The 13,994-nt window shown below is 35.9% G+C and overlaps 1 protein-coding gene across 2 annotated transcripts in view; it reads right to left on the reverse strand.

Moving 5' to 3' along the window:
* LOC122026960 (phosphatidylinositol 3-kinase, root isoform-like) overlaps nt 1–13,339 on the reverse strand; it is a 28,174-nt gene extending 14,835 nt beyond the window's left edge. For both annotated transcript variants that reach the window (XM_042585730.1, XM_042585729.1), the window contains exons 1-9: nt 12,813–13,339; nt 12,428–12,562; nt 7,082–7,178; nt 6,831–6,927; nt 5,469–5,627; nt 5,165–5,374; nt 4,216–4,394; nt 1,014–1,161; nt 341–436 (exon numbers count right to left, since the gene is read on the reverse strand). In XM_042585730.1, coding sequence (XP_042441664.1) covers nt 341–436; nt 1,014–1,161; nt 4,216–4,394; nt 5,165–5,374; nt 5,469–5,627; nt 6,831–6,927; nt 7,082–7,178; nt 12,428–12,536 — 1,095 coding nt within the window. In that variant the 5' untranslated portion in view covers nt 12,537–12,562; nt 12,813–13,339. The remainder of the gene's footprint in view (nt 1–340; nt 437–1,013; nt 1,162–4,215; nt 4,395–5,164; nt 5,375–5,468; nt 5,628–6,830; nt 6,928–7,081; nt 7,179–12,427; nt 12,563–12,812) is intronic.
* Nucleotides 13,340–13,994: the final 655 nt, after the last annotated feature.

A 13,994-nucleotide genomic window follows, 5' to 3' on the forward strand; every position in this document is an offset into this window, starting at 1 on the left:
AAATCTGAACACAGAGGACATGTCACCACATAGGAATGCACTAGTTGGATAGTCATTTAAGCACACATCTCGAATAAGGCAACAATGTTATACATCCATAAGACCTTTTTCAGTTATAGGAGGCCCAGCAAGAAAGAAATAATGTCGAGACAAGGGACGCATACTGACTAGCAGATTTTTTAAGAACACATGTGATACCAAGGTTAAACTAATTATCATTAATTTAGACTTCTAGTCCCCCAAACTAATATGGGTTAGTTTTACATTGGCATTTCAACAGTGAGTTGGCAGTATATTGAACACATTGAACATGCAGAAAACCAACATCTTGAATACTCACTTCTTCACTTTCAAAAACAGGAGACAGAAGCTCCAATGCATCAGTAACATCAATGCTTTCCCACCTTCCCATCAAATCAATTGCTTGTTTTGCTTCCTGTTGAACATATTCACATCAAATGCCAGGCAAGTAAATAATCGTAGAATTTATATATCAGAAACATTTAAATGGTATCTTAGTGTAAAATATATAAACTGATATTGTTTGATAAGTGAGTAGATAAACAGGATTTTTAATTGTGCTTGGAAGGAAAAGTAGATTAATTTTCAAGGACAAGAACAGCCATAATTGCCAATACCACAAGATCCATACAAATAGGGGGAAAAAAAAGAGAAATGGGGCTTACAGCAGTAAAATTACATTTATTCCCTCTACAACCCCCCCTCCCAAAAAAAAAAAAAAATGAACCCATTACCTCCATCTTGGAAATAAAAAGGAATTGAATCTGATTTAGATTTCAGGGCTGGGGTTTTGCTTCATGAGAAACAACAAAATTCCAATGGTCCAAGGGAGATATCAGGTTTTAAAAAAAAAAAAGGCATAACTTCCAAAGTACTTCAAATTCTAGTTAAGGATAGCAATCAGATACTATAGTAATTACTATCAGATGTGTAAATGTGTAAGGATAGAATGCTCAAAATCTAGATGCTAGATCAATTCACAAGATAATAACCTGAATATCACTCCATTCAACACAACGTAGAAATTTAGTAAGAGCTCTCTTCTCCAACATCAAAGAGAAACGAAATTTCCATAACAATTGTCTTTCATCACCCGTCAGTGTGCGTGTTGGAGGATACTTCAAGATTCCCTGTATCAGCCTACACGCCAAATTGCACAATTATTAGTTAAAAAATGGTAGTATCAGGTTCAGCGAATAGAATGCTTTCATAGAGAAGTAGCAAGGCATTGTTGTCAACAAATGTTGCACATAAAACAATATATGTTCTTTTTTTGAATTGCTGGAAGACCAACAAATTGTTAAAGAAACTTTATTAACCAGAGTACATTCAGTGATGTGTATGTATGTGCACAGGAAGAAGGATAAAAGAAAGGCGACCATAAGTTATCTAAGGTTCTTAGCAACACGAATTGCATCCTCAAAGACTATATCATATCATTAGCAAGGTATTAATTTCGTTCCATGTTGGTATGGGTAAAACTTATTGTTTCACCTGCCACTCAGATCATGAAACTTACTCAATATTCAAGATGATGCAAGTGAATTGAGTTGAGGACCAATGATTGGCAATAGGGCTTCTATGAGAAGCTTTTGTGAATTGTGATGAGGTGACTTACAAGATGCAGAGCTTCTTCAGCAATAGTTTCCGGCCTCCTCAAACCAAAACCAGTTTGAGCCACAACAGGATGTGAGGGCTAAGCTTACACGATGGGATGACTCATGAGGTGAACACGAGGGTTTGTGCTAACTGCACCACTGTTCTACAACCCAAGCCATTACCTCCTGCTCTTCTTCTTATTCATCTGTTATGGCTCTACATAAGTTTGAACTTGATTCTACATCACATCTCCTTCCTCTTTTTCTTCAATGCCTTTGGCACGTGTGTCAACAAGCCCAGCACAGCACCAACACCAGGACCATCTCACTTCAACTAAGGTCGGAAACCCCAACTTGGAACAATATTTCAAACATTGATCACTGGTGCCATTTATAAATATGAATAATCTTTTTATGAAATTACCATCTTGATCTTTTTTTCTCAGGGATAATTAGTAATTGAGGGTGTATTACGGCTTCAGCCAAATGATCTAAAGCAGAAGCAGGATGTCTAAAGGGGGATTTACAGGAATTTGGTCTGATATGAGTTCAATTTGTGTTTATTTTGGCTGATTGAGGATAAGAGAAGGTGGGAATCATCTTGAATTCGCTTTTGGGCTTGAATCAGGCTTAAATTAGGTTTGGATTGGACATTTTAGAGTTATGAAATGGTAAAGTTGTTGCCGTGTGACCTAATGATGGTCACGGGTTCGAGTTGTAAAAATGTAGAGTCAGGTTACGTACAATAGACCCTTCCCCGAACCCATATTGGCAGGAGCTTCATGCCATGGGCTCCCCTTTTTTGTTGGACATTTTAGATCTGAACCAATGTTGAACTAGTTAAACTGGTCTGTCTCAGATTGGATAAATTTGCAAGTTAGGTTTGTACTATCGATCACTTTTTCCCAACTCTTGTACAACCCTCTCCCTCTCCACTCATGGTACCAATCCAAAGTCCAAACCCTCCACTTCTCTCACAATCTCACACATATATCTGCCATCGATAGTCAACTGAGCCTCGCTGCACGCAATGCACTCTCCACTAGCTTCATTGTCTCACAGCCCATCATCACTTGCTGTCTTTTGTTGCAACAGCCTGATGTCGTCACCTAGCAGCTGAGATCCTTTTTTTATTCTGCTGCTTAAGCAGAAGCCCTAGCCAATCCCCTTTTCAAGGTGCACCAAGCAGTGACCCTACTGCCCCCTTGCACCTCGTGCCTTTTTCTTTGATGTTTATCTTTGTTCATAATTGTTGTTGACTTTTTTCTATAATTTTCCTATATGTGAGATCTTATAATGTATGTTCATAGTTTCATATAGCTGTGTAGTGACAAGTGACAACATGGTGTTATATGTTATATCATGCTAGACTATTACTTGCATAACTATTCATGTAAGTTATTATGCAATATATATATATATATATATGAAGTTTTATATGATTGCATGATATTAATAAATGTGGTCTAGCAAGCGGTAATGTAAAATGTTATTTTGGAATGAATAGTATTTATTCTTGCTAGTGTTGGTATACATTTATGATGGTAAGTAGTTAGACTGAGACACATTATAGTAGGTTAGGATATGATAGTTATGTGACAAAACCTAATACAACAATAGAAAATTTACTTATGGATGATGAGAGTTTATGGGTGAATTGCAAATGAGACATGATGCTCTATTGGCAAAAAATCACACATGCTTCGAGAAGGGTGTCCCTATTTCAAACATCCTCTCTTATCCTATCGGTAATATCTTCACCAATATCTTCATATTGAATAAAAGATGCAAGATATCAAAAACTTACTTAAAGCTTAAAAAAATTATATAATATGTTTAATTACTATGGTATATTTATGAAAAAAAAAACACATTCCGAAGCACTTTGAATCAAGAACTCATCAAATTAGAACATGGAAGTATTTTCAGATGATCGAGGATGATCTTTTGACTAATGGTTTCCATGACCTAGCTTAGAAAAGAGTGTTTTGTGATAATGGTACGTGAAAAAAAATGCATTTCCAATAAATTGAAAGTAACTCAGGCAGGAAGAGTGCATCCATCATAACAAAAGAAATAAAGATTAGTATGATAAATGCCATATAGTAATTGCAGTATTCTCGAGGAATCTACTGGGCAGAGGCAGACCCATGATAAAAGATTAAAAGTAATGAATTTGAATGCAACTGGCAACTGCCCCAGCTGTCAGCTGTGGTCACGACCCCCTAGAGCTGCTAATGAAGACAGGATGATGAGAAACTTAGAAGGCTAGAAACAATATAGAGTCCAATTATCTCCCTAATATGATACTGATTTCTATTATTCAAGTAGCAAACACAAATATTCCTTGGCAAACTACATGCTCCCTGGGACACAATGTCGGTATACTTAATCCAAAGTTCAATGTTCCAACCATCAGGTTCAAATTACCATGAAAATGCAATTGTTGACTAAACTTTGTGGGCCTATTTTTAATCAAGAAATCTAGAATGACTTAAAGAAAGTTAAGCTTTGTTAAATAATGGACAATGATAAACAATTAAACATAGAAAAAGCATGGAAAAGCAGAAAATTGCAGCTATAAGAATGAATTTACTTTCTCTCGTTAGAGCTTGGTTTGAGATCCCTATCTATAATCCCACGTGTCAAGCTTCTAGCAAGTTTTAATTGCTTGTGCTCAGAAGGATTTGTCCTTCCAACTTCAGGATCCCATACAGTAACAAGCTCATTTGTGGATGATACAGGGGATGGTGCAAAAAAGTTTGCCCCAGATTCCTGCACGTCAAGTATGAGAAATAAGATCAACATTATTGACAGAGTTATTCTTCGTTTTGAGTTGGTCATGACAGATAGAAAGATTTCACAATAAAACCAAATGCATACTAAAACATTGTACCGAAAGGATAATCTAATAGCAAATTTAAATCTTGTGTGGTCCAAGTGAAATTCCACAAAGATTGAAAAGGCAACAAAGTCAAGTTTCAGTTGTAGCCAGTAGCTTAGAGAAACACTATGCAACCAGCCTGAAGTTGCTCCTCACCGCCCAATATAATGGATTGAAAGATGTACAAACATAGATGAATTCTACACATTTGATCTCATAAATTATGTAATCTAAGCGTCTAAGTTATCCATGAGTCCATGACTAAGATCTCTAACGACAAAGCATGGAAAAAAAGTCAATGCTCCTCTCTATAAAACTCAGTTAATATCATTAACCATCACCAAAATAATTTGAGATTTTACTTTGGCAATCTTCCTGTTACATGAAAAATGGTTCTCGAGGTAATACTCATTTCCAAAATTACTGAAAAGGTAATTGTGTAATAATCAAATGATGATAACTTAGGACCTCAACTGTCACAGAATTACAGTTCTAGCAGCCAACCCTTTTTTAACCAATTAGCAATGACATAACAAAATCAATGAAAGTGTTTTATATGTGGCTACTATATATGTATGAGATTGGAAGCATGAAGAGTCCACATTTTAGCAAACAAAAAGATGCCATGAAATCATGAAAGCCTTGTGAAGGTACAGCTAACCTGGAAAGCAACTCTGTGTTCAAAAGTGCAGAAGCTGACAACCACGCTAAGGTGAGAATTGTCACTATTAAGGTTTTCTCTGTCCTTAATTTTATCCATAGCTTTAAAAGTAAGACGATCCAGCCAATCAATTTGTTGTATTTGGCCCCTTTCATACTTGTTTACAAGCCTCTCCAGACGTTCTATCTCCCCACGCTCATGTTTAGCAACCTGCTAATTTGTAGGCATTTAAAAAGGTGGATGACTATTGATGCAAAGTCTATGTGAATAAAAAAAAATATCCAACTTATAACCTAATAATAACCTTTCCTGGTGTAGAAGTCGGAATTGCTCCATCTGCTTCTTTTCCAGGCCAAAGTCGAAGCTTTTGCCTCCCTGATTTTAGTTGTTTTTTATTATTAAACAGATAAATTGTTGCTCCACCAACTAAACCATTATCATTACCACATGAGACATCCCAAACCTACAGGGAAATTAAACACAGAAACATATCTTAAAACAACAAGGTACTGATGAATATGCACAGAAAGATAACGGAGGTACTATATATTGAAACAAAAACAGATCCACGAGATTCAAGAAAACAAAAGCAATTTATACAGATAAAACAAACATCTATAAATTGTTGTATGTTTAAACTTGGTATTCCTTGTTGTTGATCTGATATTCCAGATCCAACTAAATTACTAGGAAAGATTACTTCAACACTTGTGGGGAAAAAAGTATATGTGTCTACTACCATTGAAGAAGATTATAAGAATTGAAGCACAACCAGCTCTCTTAATTTTCTCAATAGATTCTTGTCATCTTATCTTATGAAGATATCTGTCAATGTTTTGTCATAATTTTGTGGGATATAAAAATAATAATATCTTCTCTGAGTGTACAGTACCATTCTGGTCTCAGTTCCCTAGGTATCTCATAAGCATAACAAACATGATTATAAGTTAAATGTTATAGCACAAATCATTACCCTACTTAAAAAATAAGTTGCAGATATCGTCCAAATATGAAATCTAAAAATGCTCTCTCACCAGCCCTACTTACTGCACCTCATCCATAGATGCACGACATAGATAATTATGATACATGTAACATCAGCAGAGGCCATAGAGACAGCAACAAATCTTTTCATACTTATTAACTGATATGTTAAGTTTAATAGCAACATATAGTGATTGTTATAAAGCCATATATATGTTAATTCTGAGCTAATAATAAACAGACAAGAACTAGGAGTTTTAGCATAATACTTCATAGAAAGGAATCTAATTCAGAAATTAGAATCATGTTCAAATGGAAATAAAGAACATAAATCACATCTATCAGCAAGACAATTAAACAAATTTTTACAAATTAGCATAGCGTTAGGCCATTTTATGTCAATCTATAAGAATCAAGGAGAAAAAAAAATCATGGCTATTGCTAGAGTCAGAGTATGTGCAAACTTACAGTAAAACCAAGTATACTTCATAGAAAGGAATCAAATTCAGCAATTAGAATCATGTTCAAATGGAAATAAAGAGCATAAATTGCATTTATCAGCAAGACAATTACGCAATTTTTTACAAGGTAATATATCTTAAAGCCATTTTATGTCAATGTATATGAAGCATGGAAAGAAGAAAAAGATCTATTGCTAGAGACGCAATATGTGTAGACTTACAGTAAAACCAAGCTGAGCCCGTGAAGTTAAGTCCCGGTACTTTGTGCTCAATGTGATGAGCTCATTCCAGCAATATGGATGTCCTGATGATTCTAGCCTGGGCATATGAAACTTTTTCACTTAGATAATATACAAATAAATAAAAGGTTAAAAAGGTATAAAAATAGAAGGAACTCAGAGCTCTATGTAGCTTTTATGGTTACAAATAGAGTTGAAATAAGCACATGCAGGGTGAAAAGAATAGAGAAAACCTTGTCCTTGTGGGCAGCCCAAAGGGGACACCATCAATATACAAGGTACACTCAACAAATAGTTCTGCATTTTTGTTCCCACTTGATGAATTGCTTTCTGAACAAGATTAAAAAAAACAATGGAATATAGTATCTAACAACACAATGATAGGAAAGAAAAATGTAGACAACAGTCAGTATTATAATTAGTATACAAAGTCTAAAAAGAAAAGCCCAAAATTTTGTGCTAATGTAGGCATTACATATATTCTTATAATCTTGATATGGCTTTTTACCATTCTAGTAAAAAAAAATCATTGTAAAATAAAATTTCCAAATACTTTGTTCACAGGACTGACTCCGAACTAAAATCACTTACAATAACCCAAAATACAACTAAAACTAAATATAGCTATCTATTCTTTTTTTATTACTGATGTGGAGCTTGTTGGCATAGCTAATGAACACATAAAGTTACCCCTCTTTTGGAAATTGTGTTTTCCCTCGAGGACAAAGTTAAAGGTGAATGTGTGTTCTTGGAGGAGACGAAGGAGGTTGTGATCTAGAACTCAAGAGTTGCAAGCAATGACAATCTAGAGGAAGATGAAAAGAACGAAGCTATACATTGGCTTGAGGCTACTCCACAAGAACTAAGTTTGAAGATTTCACTAGTTTGCCAAGGTTGTCAACCGTAACGCAATAGGTGTTGGAACTTCTGTCCCCTTCTACAGTTAGCCAATTAAGTGTTTTGATGAATTGGACAAGGGATTTAAGTTAGGTATGTTGTTATATCTAAAACTCCGCCCATGGCGACCAGTCATGGCCGGTCCCAAGCCCGGATAAAGGAAGAGGGTTGTGTTAGGTTGCTAGCCAGCGTCAAAACTATGGCAAATATTCAATAAATGGATTCATTAAACTATTGTACTAATGCTAGGTTGTTCTCCGGAAGGAACGCGTTACAGGGTCCGACTGTAACGTCTCGGCAAAGACCGTTACATCTCCAGAACTCGGGTGTAATGCTAAATATGCAAGAGTTCGCGTTACAGGGTCCGACTGTAACGTCTCAGCAAGGACCGTTACATTTCCATGAGAACTTGGGTATAGTGTTAAATAGATAAGAGTTCTTACATCATAGGTTGGATAAGAACAAATATGATAGGAAAACTAATAATCTAAGATTTGAAACATGGAACATAGGAACTCTCACTGGTAAATCAATGGAGGTAATAGATATGATGATTAGGAGAAGAATTAGTATTTTGTGTGTACAAGAGATAAAATGGACAGGCGAGAAGGCAAAGATGATAGAGAACTCGGGTTTTAAATTATGGTACACTAGAAAGAGTAAAGCAAGAAATGGAGTGGGTATTATAGTAGATAGTTTGTTAAAGGATGAAGTTGTAGGAGTAGTTAGAAAAGGGGATAGAATTATAGCCCTTAAAATAATAGTGGCGAAAGAAACTATGAACATAATTAGCGTATATGCACCACAGGTAGGATTAGATGAAGCTACCAAATCAAGGTTTTGGGAGGACTTAGATGAAATATTACAAAATATTCCACCAAATGAAATGATTTTAATATAAGGTGATCTAAATGGGCATGTCGGAGTGAAAAATGAGGAATATAAGAGAGTACATGGGAGTTATGGGTTTGGAACGAGAAATGAGGAAGGGAAACTATATTAGATTTTACGATAACATATGACCTTATATTAGCTAATACATTTTTTACGAAAAGAGAAGAACACTTAGTCACATTCAAAAGTGGGAATAATAAATCGTAAATTGACTTTCTTATGGTTAGGAAGAATGATAGAAAGATTTGTAAAGATTGCAAAGTCATCCCTGGAGAAAGCTTAACTACCCAACATAGGGTAGTAATGTTGGATATGCGCTTCAAACATAGTATAAATAGAAAGAAAATATATATGATTCCTAGAATTAAGTGGTGGAAGTTAAAGGATGGGAAGCAAAATATATTTAAGGAGAAGGTAGAAGTACAAGCATTAAATGAAATATACGATGACTCTAATACAACATGGGATAAAATGGTATCAAAGTTGAAAATAGTAGCTAAGAGTGTACTCGGTGAGTTAAAGGGACATGCACCACTAAATAAAAAATCTTGGTGGTGGAATGAGAAAGTACAAGAGAAAGTGAAGGAAAAACGAATAACTTATAAGGAATTATATATTTGTAAGAACAAGGAAAACTTAAAAAATATACAATAGCCAAAAAAGAAATTAAGAAAGTAGTGAGTGAAGCAAAAAATGAAACTTTTGAACGATTATATCAAAAATTGGATACAAAAGAAGGGGAAAGAGACATTTATAGAATAGCTAAAACGAGAGAAAGAAAAACAAGAGATCTGAGCCAAATAAAATATATTAAAGATGAATGTAATAGGATATTAATAAACGATGGAGAAATAAAAGAGCGGTGGAAGAGGTATTTTCATCAACTTTTTAATGAAGGTTTAGGTGACCAACTTAACTTAGGTAATTTAAGTAGGTCAAATGAGCATAGAAATTTTAATTTTTATCGTAGAATTCAAACTTCAGAAGTAAAACAAACTTTGAATGAGATGCACAATGAAAAAGTCGTTGGACTAGACGATATTCCGATAGAGGTATGGAAGTGCTTAGGGAAACAAGCTATTGAATGGCTTACAAAATTATTTAACATGATATTGAAAACGAAAAAAATGTCTGATCAATGGAGGATAAGTACTCTAGTTCCCTTATATAAGAACAAGGGAGACGTGCAAAATTGTGTAAACTATAAGGGTATTAAACTAATGAGTCATACTATGAAACTTTGGGAAAAAGTAATAGAAAAAAGATAAAGGAAGGTCGACAGTAGAAGCTATACATATTCTTAAACAATTAATTGAAAAATATCGGGAGCAAAAACAAGATCTACACACGGTATTCATTTACTTAGAAAAAGTTTATGATAGAGTCCCAAGAGAAATTATATGGAGAATTTTAGAAAAGAGAGGTGTTAGCATAACATATATTGAACTAATTAAGGATATGTATGAGAATGTAACGACCAGAGTAAAGACTTCAGGCGGAATAACTGAAGCATTTCTAATAAAGATAGGGTTATATTAAGGATCAGCTCTAAGTCTCTATCTTTTTACACTAATTATGGACAAACTCACTTCGCACATTCAAGACACTGTACCGTAATGTATGTTATTTGCAGATGATATTATTTTGGTAGATGAAACACGTGAAGGAGTAAATGTTAAACTAATCTTGGAGGAAAACACTAGAAGGGAAAGGTTTTAAGTTTAGTAGATTAAAGACAGAATATATGGAATTTAAGTTTAGCAATATTAGAAGTAATGAAATAATTGTTAAGATAGGAGAGGACGAGTTGCCTAGAACCGAGAGATTTAAATATTTAGGATCATTTTTACAAAACGATGGAGGGATTAAGAGAGATGTCTTACATAGAATTCAAGCAGGATGGGTGAAATGGAGGGGAGCGTTGAGTGTTTTATGTGACCGTAAAGTATCTCTTAAACTTAAAGGGAAGTTCTATAAAACCGCAGTTAGACCTGCTATGTTATATGGAGTTGAATGTTGGGCTATGACTCGAGCATATAAGCAGAATATGAGAGTTGCAGAGATGAGGATGTTAAGGTGGATGTGTGGACATACGAGGATGGACAAAATAAGAAATGAGGGCATTAGAGAGAAAGTCGGAGTTGCATCTATTGAGGAAAAAAACCGAGAGACACGTTTAAGATGGTACGGACATGTACTTAGGCGATCAATAAATGCTCCAGTTAGGCAATGTAAAACTATGATAAACATGCATATCAAACGAGGAAGAGGAAGACCAAAAAAGACTTGGTTAGCAACAATAAAACAAGATAAAATTTATTTAAATATAGATGATGATATAATAGGAGATAGAGTTCAATGGCGTAAAAGAATTCATACAGCCGACCCTACCTAGTGGGAAAAGGCTTGATTGTTGTTGTTGTTATATCTAACTTGTGTGTGATGTGGCCAAGGTGTTTGATAGCTCAATGGCTTGAGAGAGGAGAAGAAGGAATGGAACATCCAAGAGACTACAGGATGAGATCGGTGGAGATGAAGCGAGCCAACATTTAAGGGCCGTCGGAGAGGTCCGTAGATAAGAAAAGGATAGTGTGGGCATCCAAGGGACCACAAAATGAGATCCATGAAGATGAGAGAAGGATGGCGTGGGCATTTAAGGGATCGCAAGTTGAGATCCATAAAGATCAAAGAAGGATGGTGTGGACATCCGAGATACTATAGGACAACAAGAATCAGAGCAACATAAAGCCAAGGAGATGAACTACATAAGAAAAGGCGTGAAGGATGGCATAAAGAGGAGCCAAAGGCTCAGAGCATCTAAGGGACGTAACTTGACAAGAGAATACCTCAAGATTTAGAAAAACTCTATGAGAGATGTGAGCGGAGTACCTTGTATTGATAGTAGATGACAACTTAGGCGAACTCGACCATGATTGTGATTGAAATCAAAGGAACCAAGCAATTGATGATTGAAATCCAATCGATTGGTAGTTGAGTCAACCACACTCCAAGTGTTTCAGGATTTTGTTATTTGAATAGTTGTGGTTGTAGATTAGTCGGCTCGTGATTGTGGTATTCAGTAACCCAACCTCGAGTGTTTGGGGTGTATGGGTTGCCCAGTTGATTGGTGATTGAATATTGCAAGTTAGATGGGTATTCTAGAGTGGATCAATCAACTAATGGGTAGCAATCAATCAATTGTTGGTTCAAATAGATACAAAAGATCAAATGTTCGTCAATCAACTAGCCCAATCGACTAAGATTCGTTTGGCAGGGAACATCACTGATAAATCCATTGATGGTACGTCTAGTCAATTGGTGCTATAGTAATCGATTCAAGTGCAACTAAAGATGGAAATTTCAATGGCACAATGTGAACAAGACACTATGGATTAATCGACTAATGGAGGGCAAATAGTTAACTGATGGTTTCCATGATCATAGAACGTTGGGCTATGAAGAATAGCATAGAATGCCCATTTTTATATCCTAACATAGAACTTATAAGTAAATATTTATAAACTTCATGTTGTGCATTGTATTCAGGAACGATCTCACAAAGAATAAAATACATTGTCAGTCTATCATTCTGCAATCTTACTAAAGTCATAGACTAGATTAATTATTAGAACTGACCACTCATTGCCCTTTTTGCTTGACTAACCCAATCCAGGTTAACCAGAATAAGAAAAGGATATCACCTGATTAGACTTTACAGTTATAAAATTCAAAGTTCTTGTGCTTAACTGCGTTGGAAAAAGAAGCCTGAAGAAGATAAGAACACTCACCTAGAGATGTAACAGAATTTGGCAAATTGCCTTCAAGCCTCTCGATCCGTAAGGTCACCGGGAGATTTATATCACAGGACAGGAAAAAACGGAACTCGTTTCCACCCATATGGATTATCCAAGTTTTTCAAAGCACTACACAAGAACCATAAAAACAATCATCAAGTAGGCCTAACAGAACGTGAAGTAGCTATCAACGGGAACAATTAGATGGAATAGATGACAATTGGTCAAAAATAGCATACAATTCAAACGAGGATCCTGATGCAGCATAATTTCATGAAAACAATGCATACAACTAATTTCTTCAAACACTGAACAGACAGCTAAGTTTGCAATCACAGTAATCAAACAAGAGGAAATTTAAGAAGCAAATAGTGTATACTGATTAAAACTTCACGCCCAGGTTAGAAACCGCTGTTCACCCACAGTGGCAGCCCAAGTAAGAAATGGTTTGGCGTCAATCTCTACTCGGTCCCGCCGGACAATCAAGTTTCCACCTTGGCGTCAGCAGGGGACACGACGATTCATCGAAGGTTGGAAATTGCAATCCAATCTTAACCGTAACACACCAGATCGGCAGCCCGGTCATTCACCGATCCAATCTGCCCACTTCAAGAGGAAAGAAGATCTTCCACCTCTGGCCCTTCAATCCCGTGATCTCAATTGCCGATGAATTTGACGCGCCGCTCGCGACAGGTAGCCCTAAGAGGGAAATAGGAAGAGCGAGGGTTTGGAACTCGCCGACCGTCGGCGTCGCTTTTAAGGTAGAACGGGTGGGGCGCCCAGAGTGAGCCTACTGGATGTGCAGCGCCCAGGGAGATCGGCAGGAGTTAGTAGGTCGAGGAGGAGGATGGAGGCGATGGGTTCGACGCAGAGAACGGACGAAATCAGGCAGATTTTTGGTTTCGAGTTGTAATAGCCGGATTTTGTCAATTGATCGGTTCAGGTTGCTGAGGTGGAATTTTACTGCTAATTTTTTAATAACTAATTGAATTAACCTAATTTATAAAGAAGCCTCGTGGATGATCTTATCAAATAAATGGGCTTAAAAACAGTAGATAACATCGTTCTCGACATCAAAGCAGTTTGCATATTCTAAGATAATCAATAAAATTAATTGAGATTATTATTTTCTAACAAAAATAAATTTGAACATTGAAAGTGCGTATTTACATATACCCAAAAACAGGCACCTCACGTACTCAGTTATGCACGGGAGGATACACGAGGAAGCCTGCAGGTTATTAAAACTTGCACGGCTGAATGTGCAAAGCATCCAAAAGTGCACATTTATAGGCGCCTAGAAATGATGTAAGGGTATCTTCAATGAAAAAAATTGAATAAAAAATTATGATCCATTGTAGAGGTGAGGTTTAAGATTTATAAATTAAGAGCAGTAGTAAAAATATAAATCTGTTCTTTTATATCAAATTTGATGCAATATGCATGAAGTCATCCAACTTATGCTATGAATAGCATCAAAGAAAGTTCATTTAGAACTTTATGTTGTTTGAACTACAACAGTAACTCAATAATATAATTGCACCAAAACAGTAGGAAGCAT

This window comes from Zingiber officinale, chromosome 10A (genome assembly GCF_018446385.1).
Source record: "Zingiber officinale cultivar Zhangliang chromosome 10A, Zo_v1.1, whole genome shotgun sequence".
Lineage (NCBI taxonomy): Eukaryota > Viridiplantae > Streptophyta > Magnoliopsida > Zingiberales > Zingiberaceae > Zingiber > Zingiber officinale.